This window comes from Gymnodraco acuticeps, unplaced genomic scaffold (assembly GCF_902827175.1).
Source record: "Gymnodraco acuticeps unplaced genomic scaffold, fGymAcu1.1, whole genome shotgun sequence".
Taxonomy (NCBI): domain Eukaryota; kingdom Metazoa; phylum Chordata; class Actinopteri; order Perciformes; family Bathydraconidae; genus Gymnodraco; species Gymnodraco acuticeps.
Genome location: NW_022990054.1, coordinates 655,369 through 680,656, shown reverse-complemented (window position 1 = coordinate 680,656; position 25,288 = coordinate 655,369). Strand labels below are relative to the sequence as shown.

General features: G+C 40.0%; 1 protein-coding gene across 1 annotated transcript in view; it reads right to left on the bottom strand.

The window, feature by feature from the left end:
• The window catches only part of ldlrad3 (low density lipoprotein receptor class A domain containing 3), a 104,604-nt gene extending 79,759 nt beyond the window's left edge, over positions 1–24,845 (bottom strand). Inside the window, exon 1 of the mRNA XM_034215958.1 lies at positions 24,724–24,845. Within this exon, the coding sequence (XP_034071849.1) occupies positions 24,724–24,778 (55 nt within the window). The 5' untranslated portion in view covers positions 24,779–24,845. The remainder of the gene's footprint in view (positions 1–24,723) is intronic.
• Positions 24,846–25,288: the final 443 nt, after the last annotated feature.

Genomic DNA, 25,288 nt, shown 5'->3' with positions numbered 1-25,288 from the left:
GAAACTTAGCCACAGTTTTTGTGCATTTTAAGAAAACAGCTTTTAAGAGAAGCTAAGGTAAAGTTGGACAAATGCACTTCATTGTAAGTCAACAATTAAATCCTCTAAACTCCTCTACAGCAGCGGTTCCCAACCTGTGGGCCGCGGCCCCCTAGTGGTCCGCGAAAGCATTGCAATGGGCCACCAAATCATTTACAAAACATTATGATTTGTGTGGAAACATTTCATTATCATATATATGTTTTATTTGAACCTCTTTTCCTTTCTCCTTCTTGATCCTCCTTAGCAACGGTCATTAGAGTCCTTGACAGCGGTCTGTACTACTGGATTAACAACGTGTCACATGTTCTGAATTGACCAATCAGAATAGAGTATTCAACTAAACCGTGTAATAAAAATGTCTGTTTGTTACTATAACTTTGGAACAGAATAAGGAACAAAAAGCTTGGCTATTTCGTATAATAATCCTCAAACAAAATAATAACAGAACCCGAGTTCTTGGGTGTGGAAGGCATTCAGTGTGAAATCATAGAGAATAATATGTACGGTTGGTGGGTTACAGGCAATTCTCCCCTTGACCTTCAACATTTCTTAAAAACACATTAGATCTAGCAGTAGCTAATTATGTAGCAACTCAAGCTTAAGTTGTGATTAATAGAATGTATGTAATGTCTCTTTCTGCATATCAAAGTTACAACCCACTGGAAGGGGATCTACTATTTGGCTACAATTATTTACAACAGGGCATCTACAATTTTAGACAAATTAATGTATTAGCCAAATGCTCAATATTTCTTTATGTTACAATGTATTATATCTGCACAATCCTGTTTCTTGTTTAATGTCCTTCTGCTGGGGAGCGACTGGTAGACTGAAATATAGGCGACATTCCAATATTGAATAATGATCCCTCATCTGGTCTTCATCACTTGTGTTTACTGAGAGAGGAGAAGAGTGTCAGTCAGAGAGAAGGACAGTTGGAGTTAATTACGCTCCAAATGTTTACAGCACTTCTTTACTGACACGGATTCAGACTTTGTTGATGGGTTATACATTAGTCCCAGACTGGAGGGAAATTACGTTAGATATCTAAGCTTTTTGACTGAACAAATTAAAGACCCATAATTGTCAGTGTGGGTCTCAGTTGCTTTTCACAATTAGCACTTATGCTAAACTAAACTGTTTTCGAGCTATTCAACTTAATACAATTCACATAGCTATAACTACAGTCATTTAGCAAAAGGAATGACTTGGATTAACTATAGGCTTATGTATGGGTGTGTAATATGGCTGTGTTGATGCAATAAGAGTGTATTAGTTTTATCAATTGTGTGATTTCCCCAAACAATGTTCTGTTCTGCAGTAGTTGTCGAGTCAATAGACTTCAGAAGGCTGCAGGGAGTGGTTAGCCACCTCCATGAAACATGGTGGTACAGCTGCTTTTTTTTAACCTTTTTCCTGTAAAGTGGAAATGCCTGTTACACTTCTATATCTTTTCACAAATGTTTTGCCTGAGGGAGATAGACAGAGCGAAGGAGGCATACTGTGAAGGTAGTTAAACAGATGTGAAAGAAAATAATGTCTGAGAATATTCCACTGTCACTTAAATCAGCCTCTAGCAATGTTTTGGTTGTCACATGACAAAATGACAAAAATATTCATGCATCCTTTCTGAGCCATTCCCACTTTTCTGAACTACAGATGACATGAACTAATATCCAGAGGAAACAGACGGTAAAAAAGCTACTTTCTAAACCCACCCACCCTGCTGAGTTGAATGCTAAACAATCACAAACAAGGAGCCACACACATGCTTAGAAATGTAGGTTAAACTATGTATTTGAAGTATTGTTGGCTGGAGTATTATCTGATCATAGGAACAACAGCTGTGAGTATGAGGCGGCATGCCACTGTGCCTGGAAGCATCTTCATATTTGCATATTCCCTCATTTTGGAATTTTGGAATAGGAGGAAGGAGTAGATTATTTTTACATCTAATAATTTCCAGTATTAGAAAAACAAAGACAAAATATTCGAAAGAACGTTTTCACATGTATGAAAAAAAAGGAATTAGGATTCAAGGTCTTCCCGAAAACCACACTGACAATGTCAGACAGAATCTCAAGAGTATTTGGTACCAACCTCACAAGGATAGAGTGTAATTCTCCAGAGGATGTGCCTCAGCAGTGGTCAGCTGGCATAAACCCAATCAACTTGCATGCATCTGGGGAGGAACAAACAATGGACCACAGACCTGTCCTCTCTATAGGCCAAAGCAGGATTAGTCTCCATCCATGCAGCCTGATAACGGGGCAATTGTTTGTCTATGGGACTTAGCGTTTGCTGTTTCATGCAGTAAGGACACTGGCTCTAAATGCAGTAAGGACACTGGCTCTAAATGCAGTAAGGACAGAGTAAATTCCTCAAGGAAAAAATACAGAAAATAAGCAGAGTGATGTGCAAAACATCTCACTATAATGTGTGTTTTGTATTGTGAACTAAAGAAGGCAGAAGATGACAAGACATTTTATATAACCTTGCAAATATACAAATTATAAATTGCAACACCCCAACACAGTCATTACTTCAGAGGATACCTTATACAATAGTTATTTTATTTATGCATTGGATCTACTCTTCGGCTCACATCAAACACATTACTGTTTATAGTCAACATGCCTGAATAGATGGACGTTTTCCAACCTCCTATGGCATTATCACAGATGTGTACACACACACACACACACACACACACACACACACACACACACACACACACACACACACACACACACACACACACACACACACACACACACACACACACACACACACACACACACACACACACACACACACACACACACACACACACACACACAACACACACACACAACACACACACACACACACACACACACACACACACACACACACACACACACACACACACACACACACACACACACACACACACACACACACACAAACACACACACACACACACACACACACACACACACACACACACACACACACAGGAAGACAGTTCAGTTCTCTTACAGTGCAGCATAAGGCTTTGTGAGTTTCTCCATGCCTTTCAAGCCTCCTGTTGTCTAGAAACACAACATCTTCAAGTAGAATGCAAACTTTATAGTGTTTAATTGGCTGTGTTTCCATCCTGCTTTAGCCTACATCTATGCAGTCAGTGCTTGGTTTTCTACTTCCCCAGCGAGACAGTGACCTCTTGCCCTCCAAGCATTAAGTGCTTTCCAGCATTTGAGAGGTACGGTAGAAAAAGCCTTGATAAAAATATACAATTGGTTTTAAAAGGCTGTTCACAGCAGATTTATTTCTGGTTTCAGTACAAAATCGAAGATCTTTCCGCTAGGATGTGGCCACCCAGCAACTACTGTAGCTGGCACCCAGGAGGAAGAGGCACAGACAAACCCTCTTAAAAGCCTCGGCCTTGTTAAAGAGGATGCATTATTGATAGTGCATCTGTTGGCTGATATAGTACCAGAGTGAGGAGAGCAGGACAGATGGAGAGGGAGAGGGAGGGAGAAGCTAGTACGAGCATGAGGAAACAAAATGTCAAAGGGAGAAACCATGACGAAAATAGGTTATATTTATGTGCATTTATCACAGACCAAGGACACCATGCAAAACGTGATGCATGATTTGTTTGAATATGAACAACTTCTCACATTTTAGATGTAATGTTTATTTTATTTTGAACTACATTAAAATTAGACTGATAATGGCTTTTGCAAAATCCCAATTTTTCTTGCAGGTCTAGGTAAAGGTTGTGGCAAAGGGAAATGTCAGCTCATGCAGGGTAAGGGGAGGGTCAGTGGAGAAAATAAATGAGTGTTTCCCTCCTCTGAATAGAGCTGCAGAGAAGTGGCTATATTTACTATTAATGTTACATACAAATTACAACGGTCTGTTCAAGTTATTCCCTGAGGCTATTTCTGTGTACTTATGTGTGGAGACATAAAGGTTAATGGAAATAAAAATGCATACTTTCCAAACAAGCAAGCTTTTTGGAAACATGAACCCAACACTGATGTTTTCATTAGCCTCTGTCTCATTACGATGCATTCATTTAGCAGCCTCTCCTTTATTAAATAGACCTTGCAATGACTGCTTGATACTGCATTTGGACCTTTGAAGCTGTGACTGGCCGTATTAGCCCGGCTCGACTGAACATGGCCCTGTTAACCACCATGGTTAACAGGGATCACAGACCACACTGAGCCACTAATCCCATAGCGTTGATTTATCTTGGCTGTTTATTAGTGCATCTATGGTGCAATTAAAATAGCAATCAGAACACAAATGAGCTACAATGCAAGCTCAACACTAATGACGTAAAATACAGAATGTTTATGTTATGGTACAGAAAAAGACAGAGGGCACGTTCTCAGAAAAGTTGCTTTGTTTTAGTTTTTCTTTAAACCACTTTGCTTGTTTTTTAGAAAAGCAATTGTCCATCTAATTCTCCAATAGATCATAGCCTATTAAAACCACCTTGGGATTACCTTCACAGAGAGGAGTAGCTGACAGAGACAGGGGGGAGGAAGGATGAGGAGTAAACAAAGACAAAAACAAAATTTAACAAATAGCAGTTTGTTTGACAGACATTCAAAAATAGACATAACAATGAATACACACAGACAGATGTGTGCACGAGAACACACAAGGCCAGCCACACAAATATGTTATTATAGGCTTGAGTTGCTCATCAATCCAGAGGAGGTAGCTTACCCTGTCAAACAAGCACTATCTATTCCATTCATTCTGATTTCCTACATTTGGCCCATCACTGGCACAGAACTAAATGTCAACACTCTCCTGCGTCTCTTTCATCATGCAGTCGACTGTCTCACAACACACCGGTAGACAGCACACACCCTTCATCCACCGCCGCGCAGCGGGACCCCTTACTGAGCTAAATGGCATTTCGGCAGAGCCAGCCTGAAAGTGAGAAATAATGCAGCCAATGCACAGGAGGAGGCTATGTTCCACTTTGAGACTCAAGTTTGCTTTAGTCACCCTGAGCTATGAACAGGGCCGCCCCTGGCCAACTTGGGGCCCCAAGCGACATTGTGAGATGTCACAACCGACAGGAGTGAACTTTTTTTTTTTGGAAACAAAGTAGGCTACTTTGCAAATATAATTCCTGTTTATTATTATTATTATCAACGGTTACTTTTTTATACAGTGAGGTAAATGTGCATGTATGTCGCTCAGTATGCGTTTACAGGTGAATTTTGCATTTCCTGCCAAATACTAGCCTCAAAAAGATAAAAACATAATTAATGCAAATAAACTACTTCTACTAATAATAATAATCAATTCAATAATAAAAATACTATATTGTTTTATTATAATATAGTTGTAATATAGTCAAGACAAAACATGCTTATGAAATGCTCAAAAACTGATATTTCTTAAATCTGTATTCTAGTTCCCTCTGTCAGCAATGTATCAACAACTACACACACATTTATATCAGTATTTCTCTGTGTTGTGGTTGACATGATGATGACTGTTAGGAGTTAAGGGGAGAGGCTGAGCGTCACCATGATGATGACTGCTAGGAGTTAAGGGGAGAGGCTGAGCATCACCATGAAATGTGCAAATTGACATACAAATGAATAAAAGGGGGAAAAATGCTCCTTGTTTTGTAGGCTGTAAACTTGAACTGTTATGTAAGCCAACTAGACAGACAGTGTATCACTCTTCCTCCTGTACATTAGCAGATAAAAGGCATCACATACTTGAATGAATGGTAAATAAAGAATGCTGGAAATAACTGCATCTCCATTAGCCTGTATGCTCTGCAGAGACTGCCTTCTTCATGTCGTGAATTTCAGCTGATGTTTTAATATGGCAATTTGACTTATACAACATTCGTAAGTTGTACATTTGACTCATACAATAACCCACCTTCGAGTGATGCTCTAGTTTCTTCATGTTTTGTTTTTTGCGCCGGACTGAAACTGTCTTTTCACCGACATCTCTTCACCTGCACTAGTGGCCGTATCAAAGCCGTGATTGGTCAGATGCAACTTCATTCATTGCAACGGTGTCGGGTTACAGACGTGCTCCTCTTGTCACCTCTCACTCTCACTCTCGCGGGGGGTGCGCGGAGAACTGAGCGGAGAACTGCGCACAGCAGCTGAGGCCCTCTGGGCGGGGCCCCCTGCGCAAGGCGGGGCCCCATGCAGCCTGCGTGATTGGCCTGTAGGGAGGGGCGGCCCTGGCTATGAAGGTGACTGGAAGCAATCGTCTGCAATCAAAATCTTAGGAAAATACATTAGATTAATAAAGAGCTAAACTAGAATGTAGTCGTGAAGTGCAGACCTCCAAATGCCTTAAAGTGTATTTACGTGCTTCTTGAATGGTCCATTTCCAGAGTTGGAAAGTTTTTCTTCGACTGAGCTGTGTTCATGAGCTTAAACAATATGTGTTGTTTTGGTCAAAACCTTTAAAAGGTCCCCTATTATACTGTTTTTCATCAATACTGTCTCATACTGTCTCAGATACAAAACATGTCTCTGAAGTGTTTGGCTGAAATACCAAACAGATCATTGCAGCATCCCATAAACCCCTCTGTTTCAGCCCTGTTTCAAAAGTGCTGATTCTCTGTCTGTTACATTAGATGAAAACAAGGAGCCACTCCCCACGCCCCTCTGAGAGATATTTGGTTAAAAAGTACACAATGGTGCTCTAGGAGGAGATTCAGGTGATATAACATATTCCATGTTACCTTGGTTGGTGATTGGCTAATGGTTACACGAGCCAAAAAATCGTTATGACATCACAAAGTGGCCAAAATCTGATCAGCTCATTTTCAAACAAGTTTTTATATAAATGGATCAGAACAAAAAGTGAGCGAATCTTTTTTCCTGAAACGTTCAGAGTCTCTTTCCACAGAGGGGACACGTGTTGATGTATACAAGACATGAACAAGTGGATTTTGCATAATAGGTGACCTTTAACTACTACCTTGAAAGTCGTTTCCGAGTTGTTGTTTCGACTCAAGAGGACATTTGTTTTACTTTGGATGGATTTTTAAGTCAGATGGTATAGCACAATTGCCCAATCTCGCAACATTAAGAAAAGTTAACCATAGTATTGCCCTGCGATTTGTTGTAATGTGTTATTTCCTGTCCCAGTCTCTCCCTTCCACCAAGTTTAATGACAATATATATATTCTTACTGTAATCATGGTGAAACAATTGGGTATGAAAAGTAAGATTCCTTTGCTGTGGTGGCTAGTTTTAAAGATGCTTTTTATGCAAGAAAATGAATCCCAGCAACTCAAATGCCATAGCTTTATGAGTTGAGATGAGAGTATATTTAATTTCAAAGTAGCAAGATGGAGAGATGGAAATTGAACTATTAATTATTTGAGGAAGAGTAAGGCTCATTATGCAGAGGAGAAGACGTACTGAGGGTATGATGAGGAGTGGGAAGGAGGAGGAGGAAGAGAAGTTGCACTCTTTTACTTAAAAAGTGCCTGGGGAGAGGGATAGATAAAATGATGGAAGCAGCGAGCGCTCACCAAAAAAAGGCACATTCTGCCTTTGTCTGTCTTCTAGTCTACGTATTAGCAAGTAATGAGATCCTAATTGTGTAGCCAGGCCATGGAGTCACTGCAGGGGTTGAACATCAGTGTGAACAAACTTTATCTGCCATAAAAACTGGGACAAAGGCAGCGTGAGAGGAACAGAGAGGGAGCACAAGGTGAGAGGGAGAAGAAAAACAGGGATTTGAGATAGAGACACTATCAGGGGTGCCCACACTTTTTGGGCTGGTGAGCTACCTTTGAAATGACCAGCTCACCGAGGTCTACCAACCAAATTGCAAGGGTTGCTGAATAACACGTTTTATTTATACATGGGATAACTACAATAGGGCTGCAACAAACGACTAATTTGATAATCGATTAATGAAACGATTAATCAACTATTACTGTATGCCTTGCACAATTTCTCAAACGCTCTTATTTAGCCATCAACTTTTAGATTTAGCTTGAGGTTGTTTTAGGCATGTGGAAACTAACAATGAAGACAATAAAGATGAATACTTGATTCAAAAATACATAAATTATTAAATTAACTTAACAAATTGTTTACAAAACTAACATTGCTTTTTATTTAAATAAAATAAATAATATTTCACATCAAAAGAAACAACAGTGTTTTAACAAATCGTATTAAATAATCTGATGACAGAACTGTAAACAGAATAGCTGAAACTTTAACAAAATAAAGAGTAACTCTGTTACCTCTAATCATTAACCCATGTTTGTATAATGTAGTTAACTCCGTGTGTTGCTGCTAGCATACATAACACCTGACGTGGAAACGTTACTCGTGGATGGGGCTACAGAGCTACAAGAAAGACAGTCGAACCCGGTGCATTCCTCCGTCTGAATGTGGAGCACTTTTGCTAAATGTTTAGACAAATTGCTTGTGTTACCGCCCTTACATGCTAAACACTCTTGGCAACGAGCATTGTCCACATCGAGACGGGTAACATTTAACCACACCTTGGAGCGCTTCTCTCCGCCATCCCAGCGTGTGTAAACTGCCCCGCCCCCTCGCACACAGACGGGGGAGAGAGATCTCGTCTCGATTGGAAAGATAAAAAATACACCGATTTGTTTGTCTTTTTGCATGTTAGAAACGAGTTGGCGACACTAAGACTGCGAGATAATGTTTGTGTAGCAATAATACATGACCTTTCTCTTTCTCAACTCGCTACTCGGAGGGAAGTCGCTGTCATATGCCTTGTGAACACTCCGATAATGCCTCTCCACGTTACCTTTCTTTGGCAGAGCGACGCTTGCTTTACAAATAAGGCAAATAACCTTTGAATGTGACATCACAAAAAAATATTCTTCCTCCCATTCTGGGTGGAAGTGGTTTGTCTTTAGCTTCTTGCTCGGTCCCGCACTCATTTTGTTGTTTGTCTCATGTTTGTCTCTTTAACTTAATTTGAGTTTTCCCGGCACTTGACTGATTTCGTATCGCTTTGCATTCTGGGTTAACAGACTGGAAAGCAATAGGTCGCTTTTTCTGTCAATCAAGTAAACTCCTGAATTAAGTGGCAGGGAGGCCAAGGGAGGAGGGATCAAAACCTGTTTTGTCTATTTTAACGGAGCTGGATTTTTTTTTATGAATGACTCGCGATCTACCAGCATTATAATAATAATAATTTTCTCTGTATAATATAATATCGACTCAACCAAATGGTAATGAGTCAAAATGGGAATAAGTCAAATGCAGGGCCTTCGTTTAGCAAGTGTGTGAATAGTTTTCAGCGTGGCAGTTGATGGTGTAACTAAAGGTCATTGCAAGATTTAAGTATATGTGCTGTCGGTAAAAGGCCAACTTAGACATAGAAGCAATGTGACAGGAAAAGACATGAACGGTGATGAGAAAGGTCAGGAGAGTACTAGGTTAGCTATCTTTCAAACTGGTGATTACAGTTGGGGCAATGAGTTCACAGCATGGAGTCTCATTTTCTCTGTTAGGTTAATCTCTGTAGAAAGTGCATGTGAGGTAGACGTGTTTTTCTGAGGGTTAATGAGTTAGACTGTGTGTAAAGTCGCACATAGACTATTTATTCATTTACATCCATGTCTACGCAACGGCGGTGTCGACAGCCCCCCGTTGTGTCTCCTGGTTTCCACTTTATTCATCTTTGCTGTTGAGCCTGCTTCATCTGGCTTCACTTCCCCTCTGAGAGATTATCTGCATTACTCAGACCCGTAATCATGTTAGACTTACTCACACACAGACCTAAATGTTGTCATGGTAATGGTTAAAACGTACTCTCACACTGCATTGAAAAAAGCTGCATGCGCTCATTGGGCTATGAACATCATTTCCTTTTCACTGTGTAACAAGTCATGCTGCTGCTGCTACATATCACATGCAGACTCACGCTCAGAGCAGCGGCACCTTGAACCCTTTATAGATTCTACTGGGTCAATATCACTTTTTTATCCGGCATTCTTATTCTGACGATTTAACCGTTTCTGATGGCCCTTGCTTCATTACCAACCAGGACAAAAAGGTGCTGCTTTAGCGGCTTGTTGACCACGTAAATGAGCATCAATCAGCATGGGCATTAGCGCCATACACCTCATTTCTCTTCACTGCAGCTACACCGGTGCGGTCTTTGGTAAGGGAACAATGGTTGGTGGTGGGCGGAGACGGCTAACCTGACAGAGACGCATTGCTGGAAAGGCTCTGCATGAAACCGGCAAAGACACCAGACCAAATGAAAACAAATGGCATTCTTCTAAAAGCAGCTCCCCCTGTTTGAGCTTGGTTTTAGAAGGTTTGTTTTTCTTGGTGGGTTTATTCACTTTAATGTGAGCTTGAGGTGAGATGATTGGGTTTGGTTCCAGAATCTCACTGGTACTGATCTGAGTTCTGCTTGTACTTTTCTGTGGTGAACTGTGTGTATTCACTCCTAACTAACAGTGTATGTGTGTTAATGTGTGGATGTATGATCTGTATGTGGATGAATAGTGCTTCTTTCCACTCCTAAGTGTGCACTTTTGTGTAATAGTTATGAGTTTTTCTACACTGAGGTCAGTCAAGGAGGAATCTCTGATAATCCATCATAATCAGTCGCTGTGCTGCTCCTTCAGGACAGATGAGATCCTGACCCTTGGCGGAGGTGAAGATGAGAATCACATGAGGGTGAAATGTGATGTTAACCAGCTTCGATATTTTTTGCACACATTTTAGATTTGATTGGGGGCGGCGTTGACATTGCAAGCAGGTCATGGGATCTCAAATAGCAAGCATTTTTGCAGAAGCATTTTAAGGTTGATTTTTTTCTGAGCACATTTATCACCTTAGAATTGTCACTTGTGAAATTTAGATGAATTGAAAAATCACAATACCTATTTTATTTTGTACTGAATTATGGACATTGACTGTCCACATACATTGTCTATGGACATTACCATTTTGGCTATTTCACATTAGTTTCATTCACACTAATAAACACCAAAATGTATAAAAGGTAAGTTTGAGAAACCGGCTCGAGATACACTTTTTGTTGTATTCCATGGAATGCTCTTAACATCCCGATAGCAATGAATATCTTAAGTGCTTTGACAAAAAATCCATACAAAAAATGTCATCTGTGGAAGCAGTAGTGCTGTAAAAAGCACGACCAATCATTTTAGCCGGCCCGGCTAAAATAACTGGATGGCCTACCTGCCTGTCAGCCTTCCATCTGTGCACAAACTTATCTCGTGCCCTCATTGGTCATGTGCGCGTTCGTGTGTGTTGGAGGAGGGGCTCTGTAAGGAAGTGGCAGATTTGTTCCGGTTGTGTATTTTCAAATTCTAGTGATCTCGAGCTGGTTTCTCCAAAATTACCTACCCCATCTTTAAGATAATAGCTTTGTTTAGTAAATTATTATTATTTTGTATTTCAAATTAGCAATTTATAACCCATATAATAGTTTTAGCTTTTGTAGGTTTACAGTATGTTGTTTCGTAGCTGTAAAACTGTATAAGGACACTATCTCTTACATCTATACAAAGGAGAAGACTAGTTGGTCTTGATTCTTTTTTTATTTCATTAAAATATATTACATGGTACATTATATTATCTTTCATGGAATAAGGCAGGAGTTAATTAAATATTCTTGCCTAATTACAAAATACTGTACGAATTCCCTTCACGTTTGAACCGCGTCGCAGCGCACTGTCAAGACATCAAAAGCCTTGGAATGTCATTACACAAGTCTCCAGAGTGGACTAACTTTTGAAGTGCATTAATACAAAGCTCCATCAGACTGGGAAACCCACCAATCCTTCATTTAGTATCCGGAGTCATTAGGCGCGGGACTGCCGGGCTGACATATCGTCCTGGGCATTGAAGAAATTAATCAAATCTAAGGCCTGCAGCTTCTCATTAGAGAAGGCCGCACAGAGATGGACTCAATTACCATCTCTGACACAGTAGACCCTGGCAAGACTAATGGCTGTAGCCCAATAATGACCTAAGCCAGGCCTGAACTTCCTGCCCTCTCCGCCATTCCAAAACACACCCTGCACTTCTTTCATCTGCCCTCCACTCTATTCTGCTTTCCCTAAAAAATATACAGTGAAAAATTGGGTTTCTGCTTTCTATTCCTGAGGAGCAGGAGCCCTATTCTGTCCTGGTATTCATTGAACAAGTGTAAATAATTCATTTTGCAGCCTAGGGCCTCTGCCAAGCCATGGTTGACAGGGAAGCGGCATTAAGGCAATTAACATGGGTTTCGCATTTGATTTTGGCTGGCGAGACTGCCTCTGTAAACAGCAGGCAGGATCAGGTGATTAGTTCCTGTGAAGATGAGCGCCTCGCCTCCCCTGGTCCCTTTCCAAGAGAGGATTACGCTTTGTATATATTGTGCTTTCACACAGCACCTTATACAAACACACACACACACACACACACACACACACACTAGAGAAGAGAGAGAGAGAGAATACACATGGGGAATCAAAGAGAGTGCACTTTAAGCAAGGGGCTGACAGCTCAAGGGGTTAATCCATGTTTTTGACAACACAGAGGTAAAGTCATGTGTCCTTTCACACATTAACTTCCTAACTGTGCACCGCCTCACCTCCTTCAAGCAGACTTCAAAGCATCCCTGCTTGCCTTGACCCTTTTATCATCCATTTAACACAGAGACTAATTCTTTGGATTCAGCTCCATTTAATAAGCAGTTTCTCAGGTATGTAATAATGGGAAATTCAATATCAATATCAAGGGGTCTTGAGTCGAAGCTCTGAAATTAATTGTGACAAATAGGCAATTATTTCAAGTCAGCCGAATTGAGATTGATCTTATTTGTTCATTTATGCACTCGCCTGGAGGAGTAGCCTCAAGTGCGTAATAGCCTTCACATCACTAGATTGGAATTTCACCTGAGAGGTTGCTAAATCTGGAGTGTTTCCGTGTGACTGGGCACGCAATAAATAGGTGAAGAGAATTCCATTGGCTCTGCCAAATAAATGTCCATCTGGTCCAAGAGAAGGGTGGGTCACATCAATCCATTGCACTTTTCCCATGGACAGGAGTGGATATTGGAGAAACTGAGGGTTTATCTGTTTCATATCATCACTCCGTCATGCCTGGCCAAACACTTGTGCTCTCGGAAAAAGGTTTCTCAAACTACACACATCTACAAAAATCTTCCTGGCTCAACTATTGCAAGCAAACTTCCCACTTAAATGTGGAAAATAAACAGATTACGATCAATAAGACATACAGCTTAGACTCTTTGGTTCAGAGGGGGCAAAATAAAATGTAGTGCAGTCTGCATATCACTGAAATATCACACTCTACGGCACCATCATTATAATTGTAAGTTTCAATTCGGCAAATGGCTTGTTTCATGAGCCAGCATTTTTTGTTGCATAAATCTTGGATTTAGAGTTTACTCCTGACCTATTAAGCAATTCTAAATCACTGTGTTGTGTTTTAGAAGGAGACACATATTCCTAGGAAAAGGTCTCTGTAATTCCAAAGATTAATTTAATCTTGCAGATTAATTCATTTGCAGCAATGATATTAGAACAATTACAATATCGGTCACATAGGACAGTGAATTCATTAGTTATCACACTTGAAACATGAAGGATAGAAACAGGAAAAACAAGTCTTTGTGATTGCAATCAAGACAACTGTGTCGAGTCAAAATAACCAATTTACTCATGATTAGATGTTTGGAAAATTGCATCTAATTACAGCATCCAAAACCGGTAGATGGAGTTGGGCCACTCGCATGGATGATGAAACTGCCAGAGCTGTATCACAATTACAAAACAATTGTGCATGAGGTTAAAGGTGTATCCACACAAAACTTCCATACCTCATAATCATAATCGCAGGCATTTGGCAGCTGATATGTATAATCTCCCTGCGCCCAGGATAAAGCATTGAAAAGTAAGGAAGATAAACACACTAAAAAGAACACAACAATGTATAAAACGCATAAAACACAAAGGGACATTTTTAGGCAGCATCTCCTTTTTAACAGGCACCAAATATTACTAATCTATTTTACTTTCCAATTCATTTCTCTTTTGTGGCATATATAAAGAATCAATCAATAAGAGATCCTTAATGTTGCCTGGATTGACAAAGTGATTGTTCTCTGAGACTTTTCATACTTTTTCCAGGCCCATAGTCTATTTAGCGCATCAGCGAGGATCAGTAGCCCCTAATGCTTTCTGCATTTCTCTCTGCATTGTTGTTGACCTTTAAGGTGCTGTTTGTTTGGTTTGACACTGGAATGCTGGAATTTAAGTCCAAAATAGCCCGTCAGTGTGCACACTGGCTGCCACGGTGGCTGTGAGACACAGTACAGCACTGATCATGGGGGACAGTGGTGGGGCCAGCTGTCAGCCTGCCAGGGCCCGCTCCCTCTCTGACAGCAGGCAAAGCAACACAGGGGACACATGCAGCAGGTCGTTCTGCTCTCAGAGGGAGCACCGTGTTGAAGATAGAAGTGGGGAATCCAAGGTGACCGGCCAGGACATAAATGAGCAAATGTGCTGCGTAAGCTTTAAAGAAAACAATCTATAACTCCATAGCAGCATCTCAATTTAAAGTTTGATTTCTCCAAAGACTGCATGCTCAGACTGAATTCAACAAAACATATCAACAGCTTCAAGGCCAAATATTTCTGAAGGATTACAATTATAGACTGATCAGCCTGACTCCATGACCCTATTAGACTACTTTCATTTCAGACTGATAAGACTTCTTATAGATTTCTGATTTAGGTTATAGGTTTTCTTAAACTATAAAATGCAACAACTTGATATGATAAACAAGAAGTTGTTTAATAACCTTCATATTTTTTAAGCATAATCTCAGTTTTTAGCTGCCATAGGCTACAACAATAACATGTTCTGTGGCCATAGTTATTGAATAAAAGTATTAGTGGCAGGAAATCCTCTGCACATCTCAGGACTGGTCAGATATTTTTCAATGGTGAACTGTCTTTCTGAGGACACATTTCCTGATCTGGGACACATCTTAAACTCCCGTTCAGTATTTACAACTTTTTGAAAGTACCTGAAGTTTGTTATTGAGATTTAATCAAATTGACACAAGATGTCTGTGTTACATATTGTACAATTACAATGTAATATTATAAAAAAGGGACCCTTGGTGGGTCCCAAACCTTCCCTTCTGTGCAGATGAGTCACGTAGTTTACGGCTTGGTTCTGTGGTTGCAAGTGACGTACACCCTGCATCTGAAACCATCTTATTTCATCAGTAAAATTACTTAATTGACATTAAATACACAAATAATGTCAGATGTGATTGGTAACGTCATTACATTTTTCCATCCTTTCAGTCATGGTTAATTGAAATTAACTTGTGCTTCTGCCCCATTATTCCTTGCTGCTTCTGGTGAATGGTTTGCTGCTTTAGAGAGAATGGAATACTGCAGCTCCACTAGTTTCTCATGTACAGGGTGTTGTTTATTCTAAACTGTAAAACTATCTTATCCAAGTTGAGGAGAGAGAAGCTGTTTGAATTGATCTTAGGGCCAAAGGCTCGAATAAGTAATGTTTTTTCAAAGTTACATCCCTTCTCCAGGAAAACTAAAAGAGAAATTACATTATTTATATTCGACAGTCCGCTGTAAGACTTGACATTAATAGGTAAATCTCCTGTCCTCTTTGGCATCTCTCTCATATAGCCTTACTCTCGCATTCACTGCAACCCTGAAATGATCTAGACGTTACCCTGAAGAGCTGTTTTTGATAAGCAAATGTCGAAAATCATTCGGACAGAGCATCAAAATGTTTTACTCAAAACAGCTCCTCATCACAAATTGTATGTGCTGCCCGGAGCAAGTGGGCATGAATTTCCATGAGAGCACGCTTGAAACCAGAAGAAGCAAAGGAAAAAAAAAAGAAGATGGGTCAATTACACAAAGACGGCTATAAAAATGTATAAGCCCATGCCTGACGCCAAAACCTTCATACAAATTCAAGAAACGGAAAGAGACTTGGTGTTATCTGTGTCATGTCAGGCCTCCTGCACACTATACCAACTGACAGACAGCAGCAATCTAAAAATCCTCCAGAATAAAGTATCTGCTTCTTTGCTTAACTTGAAAACAAAAATCTCAGCACATCTCAAGTTACCCTTGGACTGGAACTGTAGACAGTAAAAATCAATGTCCAGTCCAAACTGTCCTCCTGGTTACCTCCACTGGGAATAACTATAGATAGACAATAGGCGCATTCACACCGCAGGACTTTCCCTGGTTCTTTGGTTCTTTAGTTCCGTTAGTACCAATAATGTCGCGTTCACACCGCCGGGACTACTCAGTGCCGGGAACTCTTTTGGCCATTTTTAGTCCCTGCTAGAGAGGTGGTACTAACCTGGTGATAAAAGAGTGCCAATTTCTATTCTATTTTTATTGGCTGGGCGAATTGCAAACCACGCCCCGTTAGACTCTGAATTTGTTTTGTTAGGCAGCCATTTTTTTTCCTCGCTACAAAACCACATCCAACTTGAGCGAATAGGTTGTTTGTACTTTAAAGCATGACTACACATACAACACCGGAGCGGTGGAATGATGAGGAAGTGTCGGCGCTTCTGGCAATTTACTCTGAGGACGGGATGCAGCAGCTTCTACAGAAAGCAGTTCCCAACTCTAAATGTTTTGAGCGATGTTCGCAAAAGCTACTTGAGCTGGGAATCGTGCACAGTGCACACGGATGCCGGGTAAAAATAAAGAAACTCAGGCAGGACTATAAAAAAATTAAAGACCACAATAATAAGAGTGGTAACGATGTTCTATTGTTATTATATATATATATATTGCCACTGTTTTTTTAATACTGACACCTAACTTGCACTAAGGTGTTTCTGCTGCTATATATATTGCCAATGTTACATTGTTTTGAAACTACTTACACTTTATTTTACATTTCACACTTTTATTTAACTTCAATTTACATGCATACGACACACCTGGAACAGCGTGATGCCGTTATTGTTATGTCTTGACTGTGCAATAAAACAAACAAACTGGCGAAGCTTTATTTATTGTGTCCCACCCCAAATGTGCAGAATAGAAGAATGTGAGAGCAGACAGGTGTCGGTGGTTGAATTTATCTACAATGTTGCAACCTTGTGCAGCAATGGCAGGGGCAGAAACACAAGTCTTACACACATAAACACAAGTCATTTATCATGTCATTTGTTTTAGATAAACACCAAACAAGGGTTAATGTCCTTTTCCAAAATCAGCCTGAGGGGGTAATATATAATAAATACATAAAGATAAAGTCCATTGTTATAATGGGGTATTTTATTTGTAAATTACCCTTATTACCCTTATGAACTCCATCATGTCTGATATGGAGGACGGAACATGACTTAAGTATAAATAAATAAATGTATGAAGAAATACAGGAATAAATAAATAAATACGTAAATAAGTAAATAAATACAGGAATAAATAAATACAGGAATAAATAAATGACGAAATAAATACAGAAATAAATAAATGTTGAAATGAATACACAAATAAATAAATAAAAGAATAAATGCATAAATAAATATGGAAATAAATACATCAATGTATAAATAAATAAATAAAAGTCGAAAATAAAACAGAACACACGTTATTATATATCTTTCATTTATTTCTACATTTACGCAACATACATTTATTTATTTATGTATTTATGTCCGTATGCTAATGAGGTGGGCGGTCCTAACCTCAGTCTGAAGCAGGATTGGTTACAGGAGTGTGTGATCATTTCTGGCAGAGGGCTCTACTACTAACGCCTGGATAACCGCGCTGATTCGAATGCAGGAGCTTTACTGTTTAGCCCTTATCTTTATACATCCATGGTTTATCCACAGTTGTAAGGTTTATTTATGGATATTGATTTAAGAGCCATTGGAGATCATTTACGATCATTAGCGGACCATTTAGAGAACGGAGAACCAAAAGACTATGTCCAGTTTCGTGTGGAACGATGTATAGAGGACTTGGCTCAGCTCGACATGATGTGACTTGCCACGAATCTATTGCTTCTGCCTGGCTCCAACAATTGGCGAATCCGGCTTCAGACTGAGGTTAGGACCGCCCACCTCATTAGCATACGGACACATAAATACATAAATAAATAAATGTATGTCGCGTAAATGTAGAAATAAATGAAAGATATATAATAACTAGGGCCGGGACTCGATTAAAAAAATTAATCTAATTAATTAGAGGCTTTGTAATTAATTAATCGAAATTAATCGCATTTTTAATCGCATATACATATTTGACCTAAGAACAGTGAGAAGCAATTTTTTTTCACATGGATTTTAGTATACCATTAGGCGCATTCACACCGCAGTACTTTTCCCACAAAGGTTCATGAGAATTTAGTTAATGAGAACTCTTTGAACCTGGGGGTGGATTAGGCAAATGAAGCGGCTGACGTCACTTCTTCTTCTTCTTCTGCTTTGGGTTTACTGGCAGGCCGCAAACCACTTCACGGCGTATACTGCCGCCCAAAGTCCCCGGCCGGAAGTCCCCGGAGTTGGGGACTGGCTTCAGTAGAAGCTGCTGGGAGTCCCAGCAGCCTTCCGAGTAAATCGCCAGAACGCCAACACCTCCTCATCTCCACCGCTCCCATGTTTTATTTTGTGTTGCCATAAGTTAGTCTCTCTGCGTTTCTGCGCTGGGCTAATGCTAATAATGCTAATGCGAGGATAATAAAATGGCGGCTTCACAAAACTTTTTGGGAGTTTTACGGGGCGTGGTTTGCAATCCGCCCAGCCAATCAGAAATATAGCTCTTTTCTCACAAGAGAGCCGTACGAAAGTCCCTGCTCTCTAGCAGCTCTCTGCTCTCTAGCAGGGACTTTCGTGGGGGTAAAAAGGTTCTCATGAACTAATTTTAGTACCGGCTCTTTTTTGTGTGAACGCGATAAAAGAGGCTAACGTCCACGCTAGCTGCTATATGTTTTGCATTGAGGTGATACTTGAGGCTTGATGTGCTGCGGTGATATGCGAATTCCTTTTTGCATAATTTGCACACAACCGTGCTCTTATCGACGCTTCCATCCGTCCGTTTTTTAAAACAACATTTCCCACTGTTGTTCACTGTGGTTTGTTGTTGTCTGAAGTCATGAACGTTAGTTGGTGCTCCAGTATAATCGGTACGCCTGAAACTCATCCAGTGAGAAACGTTCCGCGGTGCAAAAATAAGTGCGATTAAAATGCGTTAATTTTTTTAACGCGTTAATTTTTGTGTAATTAATTAATCTTAATTAACGCGTTAAAGTCCCGGCCCTAATAATAACGTGTGTTCTGTTTTATTTTCGACTTTTATTTATTTATTTATACATTGATGTATTTATTTCCATATTTATTTATGCATTTATTCTTTTATTTATTTATTTGTGTATTCATTTCAACATTTATTTATTTCTGTATTTATTTTCGTCATTTATTTATTCCTGTATTTATTTATTCCTGTATTTATTTATTTATTTACGTATTTATTCCTGTATTTCTTCATACATTTATTTATTTATACTTAAGTCATGTTCCGTCCTCCATAGTCTGAGGTCGGAAATTAAACAAACGCCTCATACAGCGGGTGGGCTTTATACCCCCTCCCCCGTTTAGTTCTTCTTCTCTCGTTTTTTGTTGTACTCGCCGTGAAGTGGTTTTGCGGCCTGCCAGTAAACCCAGAGAAGAAGAAGACGAAGTGACGTCAGCGTAATCTTGCCTCAGGGAAAGTCCTGCGGTGTGAATGCGGCTATGGCACTAGCCCCCTGGCGGATTCAGTGCCGTGGTACTTTAGTGCCGGCACTAAAGTACCGCAAGTCCTGCGGTGTGAAAGCGGCTATTAATGTACTGAGGAAAGTGCTGACTGAACACTATATTTGGTGAAAAGCAAAAGTGTCATGAATTCTAAAGGGGACAAAATGCAAAAGCCTAATGCCAAGTGTACTAAAAAGTACTTTCTTCAGGAAATAAGCAGATTTTTCCAAGTCTCAAGTTTGATCTTTGCAATCAAGGACGTGGTGGATCAATAGTAGGCAACCATCAGGGATCAACAAACCTTCTGCATCACTGCATGGCAAATTAGTAAAGATCAATCCAAAAGTCAATGTGTAATTGACTGTCTAACTTTTTCCAGTACATTTTACACCGCTCTGTTTCTCTGTCTACCTGGATCTATAATATCCCAGGGTTCATGAAACATTTAGCCACATGACTTAAAGAGTGGGAATGCTCAAAGAGAATGGACACCGAAACCTTCAATCCCGTATAGACAAAAGTACATTATGACTCACACCTAATGGTGAAAGATCCTACATTGTACAAGATGCTTTACTGGTGTGTTGTTACATTTGCCTTATCAATAATGAAACAGAATCCACACAATATGTGCCAGTAGTAGTTAACACTAGAACCGCCAGGGGTCGCTGTATACCTAAAACCCCCAACGGGTAAAATGTACCCGCCATTAGAATGCATTGATTTTCAAGGTACAATGTTCTTTTAATTAACAAACTAGAATACAGGGTTAAGAGTGAGTTTTACCACATACATATACCAATATAATCTGTGGACTCTCAGCTTTCATATGATATCTAGTTTGTGCAGTAGTATAAAAGATTGCTACCGTGAGTTATGTGCAAAATGTCTCTATCTCTATAACTATCTATTGATCTATCTATCTCTCTATAAGGAACCGCAGTAAACAACAGGTGTTGTGCGAGATCAATAGCGCGAAAATCACTGCATTTTACACAAGGTAAATATTACCCGCTGGCGCTGATGGGTATAAGTGGCATTTATTGGGCAATTTTTTCAATCTGACTTCATATTGACCATTTTTTACATAACACACTTGAATATTTTATTGAAAAAAAAGTTACATACAATCAAGAAACGGCTGCGGGTAAAATGTACCCATTGGTGGTTCTAGTGTTAAAGCTCCACTGTTATCATAGACTGAAACGTGACTCCAGTCATGTGGCTTTGTTTAACAACTATGGGAACTCAAGCCACGCTGGCCCTCCTCAATCCCTGGCCTTCTCTGTGTGACTACTGCTGGAAGCATATCAACCTTGTCAGCCAGCGCGGAAACACAACTCTTTCTCTCTCCGTTTCGTGTTCCAACGACACGCAAAGATAGGCACAGACACAGGGCTTTTTGGGCCTACTGGCCTGTCTCTGGGAAGCCACATTGCAGAAATATAAAGCATCATAACCAGGAGACAATCTCCCTGTTCTTTGGGAGAAATGACCTGAATACTCGGTCTTTGGTCATGAATACAAATATCCGACCACCTGGCCTGTGTGGTAATGGTCACAGAGAGCAGGTAATGGAGCGCACTTTTATGTTGATTGAGGATAAAATTTAGTGTGACTATCAGTTGTCCTACTGAGGCGTTAAAGAGATGAGCAAGTGTGCACATGGTCTCTTAGACTCTCAGATATTGCATTTGTAATTGTTTTTTTGTAGATAGTATAGTACAGTACAGTTGGGCTGGGCAAGGCTAGCTTGTGAACAACCCCTGAATACTTGTGCTTAGTGAGCATAACAGCAACATGTGAGGCATGAAGGTTTCTTCTTAAATTCCTCATGGAAGTAAGACATGGACTTTCAGAGCTCTGTGAGATTACATATTCAGTTTAAATGGATACAAAAATCTAGTAATGAGAGGATGTTATACAAATGTAAAATGTAATCTTAAACACATGAAAACAAGGGTAAATGTACAGTATTGCATTGTGTTGGTACTGAGTCTCCTATAAATAAAATGTAATTATCACCAATATTAAAGCTTATGAACTGGGATTGCAGGAAGCAAGGATTTGATAAAGAAAATATTTTTGTGAAAAAATCTATCCATAGCAATATTTGAAAACCAAACACATAGCTGTAAAAAACAAAAAACACTAAATTAAAGGAAAATCGAGCCAAAGAGCCTGGTATTGTAATGTAATCAAACATTAGGAGAGTTTCCATACATCACAATGATGACCTTTAACAAGCAATAACCATCCCAGAGTGTAGGGAGGAATAACCGATGCAAAGCTAACATTGTACCTGAATTCATTTACATAAATATTTCTGCTGGTACTTGGCCAAACAGACAAGATGAACAGCTTAAATATCATTTCAGGCTGCACACCACAATACCATAAACGCGCCCTGTTGGTTACTGTATTGCAACATTCCATTGTCAGTGGGTAGTGTATGAATATCATGTTGCATATTTATCACTTGCAGCTTAGAGTGAGTGCAAGGCTATAGAAGTCCAGTCCAGCTCAAATCAAAGTCTAAGTCATCTTCTGAATGGGGGTATAGAGAGTGGCCTTCACTGGGTCTGATCTCATAGGACATGCTGTACTGGAACACAGGTTTTGAGCACCTATCATTTGTTTTGAGACATGTACAAAAACTAACAAATTATAAATCTAATAATAAAGATGAAGTTTTAAAAAGGGAAACTAAGAGTGCCCATGCTGTGAAAAACGTTATTCTTTTTTAAGGTGTCCATCTTACCCAGATATTTTTGGCAAGTTTACAAAATGTAGTACAACATTTTACTCTCTTTTTAGTCTTACAATTTGCTTTGGCCAGCTGATGCATGATCCTGTATACTATACGCCTCGTTAAGGATGTGAAGTAGAAGCAAGGAAAAAAAACGAAATATTGGTATCAGTATTAAAGCCATACAGTAGTAGACATTATGTGTCTGATCTGCAAGGCTTACTTTCATTGACAGGCTTAATAACACCAATGTTGGACTGCAAACTGTCCATTGTTCAGAGCATGCAAACCAATGTTAACTGTGCTGTGACTTTTTAACATGACATTTTAGCATTTGTTGACCATTTAGAAACGGAGTTATTGCATGGTGAAGATAACTGCCAATGTAATTGAAGAAAACAAACTGCAATAATAGTATAGGAGAACATTTCTGGCATCAATCACGTGTACATGCTCCAATAGAGCAAAGGAAGGTAGGTTTTGGCAGTCAACACAAAAGCTCGGTTCCACACCTAATATAATGATATTTACACTTCACTTGCACTGACAAAAAATGTTTTCACATGCACATGGTTTCCATGTGGAAGACAGAACACACTTACCAGATGTGTGCTACTTGTGTTCAATAATAAGTGTTAAAATGATATGATGAACAAATGAAAACAATTCAACAGTCTTGGATTTGTTTACATAGTGAACAGGCATTTTCAGGCATATCCTAAAACTAAAATTGCAGCAAAAGTCTTTTTTCCAATCATAACTTGTCACAGCAGAAACAGCACAGGTGTTACTAATAACATTCACAATGGTTCTGTCTATTTGAGTGTCTCGGTAAGCCATGGAAGTATGACAGGGAGCTTCAAGCATGCACAATGTCAGGACCATAAAACCAAACTAGGTAGGCTACAGAAAGTTCAGCCATCAATATTCGCATTGCTTAAACCTGTGCCTTCCCTACAGTGACATGTCAAAACCTCTATATAGTACCAGGAGCATCTAAGAACTGTTTCAGCTATATACCAATCCAATGCACCTGCAGTAATAATGGAGCTCATTAAGAAGTACTCAATATGTGACATAAGTTAACCATTTTGACAGGAAAGTGTTATCACTAAATGCTTTGACTTCTCTCCATAAAAGTCCTCATGTGAGACAATACAAGTTGAACACACATCGAAGGCATATTATCTAATTGATAAAGCAGCTCTTTATGTGTAAATAAACTATTGGGCTGTATGTGTTCATCAGGCTTACATCTAAAATTGGTATCAATATGCTACAATTAGCAGTTGTAACCTACTTCACACATGTTGAGCCTTATCTACACATAGGCTATTTGAAAGTAGTTATTTTAAGAGGAAAGGACAGCATTTTCTCTATTACCATACAAATAGTTTCTTACTTCATTATCATAATTACACATACTTCGAGGCTGTTACCTCGGAATCACTGATTATCACACGTGTTTCTCATTCAATTAATTATTCACTGCAGCTCATCAATGAAATGGATTGTTAGCTTTTCAGCACACTGAAATATCTAGAGGATATTGACTGATTGGAATACCAGCTCCAAACTAAAGCTGTATGGTTAAAAAGTGCAGACTGGAAGTCCTTTGTATTAAGTGTCCTCCACCGGGCACCAGCTGCCATGGCGGGGCTGGACAGATTGACTTGTCAACACTGTCCTGTCAACAACCCCTCGGTCATAACCTAACCCAGAGGAGCCTATAACCCCATCTCAGTAAAACATACAGTACAAGGATATACTCATGGAGGGTGTCAGTAGCAAAACTATTCTCACTCAGAAGAAGTGAAGGGGACATGCTCCCATTCGTCATGCACGGAAAAACTTTAAAACTGCTCACACGGCTGCTGCAACTCCCAATTCCCAGACAAAACCCGTTCAGTCGATACAAATGAAGGTCGGCTAACTTTTGCTCTTATAAGTTGCTTCAATACGTTTTTGCATATGCTTCTACTCGTAGAAATAAAGAAAACCGAAGCGTGTAACAGTTTCAGAGAACACTTCAAAAGATTTTACATTGCCCCCCTTCGTGTAACCCACCAGTAAGCGTGACGGCGCTGTGACAACAACATTAGTTTCCGTGTGCTTCTAAACACTTACCAACAGTTCTTGAGCCTGACCCCGAACCCAGCAGAAGGTACCAGATCCACATCATACGGTCTCCGTTTCCCCCTGCCCCGCCGCGGGGCCGAAAACTGTGGGCAAAGAAAAAAAAACTTATCCGACACAGCTCCACTACTGCCTATTGTAGCTCACTTATAAGTCGGACTCGTTTTCCCCATCCGACAAAACAACGGTACATTTGGCGTGAGAGTAGTGGGTTCGCATTGGGACAAAAGTATGGAGTCCGGTTTTTGGAGTGGGAAGGTCTACAGGCTTTAGCTGGAGGGGCTTCGGGGTGGCGGCAGGCAGGCTGGGGAGTCGGTCGCTCGTGTGTTGGTGCTGAGGGAGGAGGAGTCGGAGGCAGAGAGGCGCAGAGCAGAGGTCGGTCCACTCCGGGGCAACGGTTCCCAATATGCGGGCTAGGAACCTCTAAGGGTCCCCTCTGGCAAAACCATGTTTGACTGCACCGTTACTCCGAAGCGAAGGTAGCCAAAATGTTATTTCACCTACGGATATTCACCACCTACGGATATTCACCACAGACGATACAGTCAACTGCATT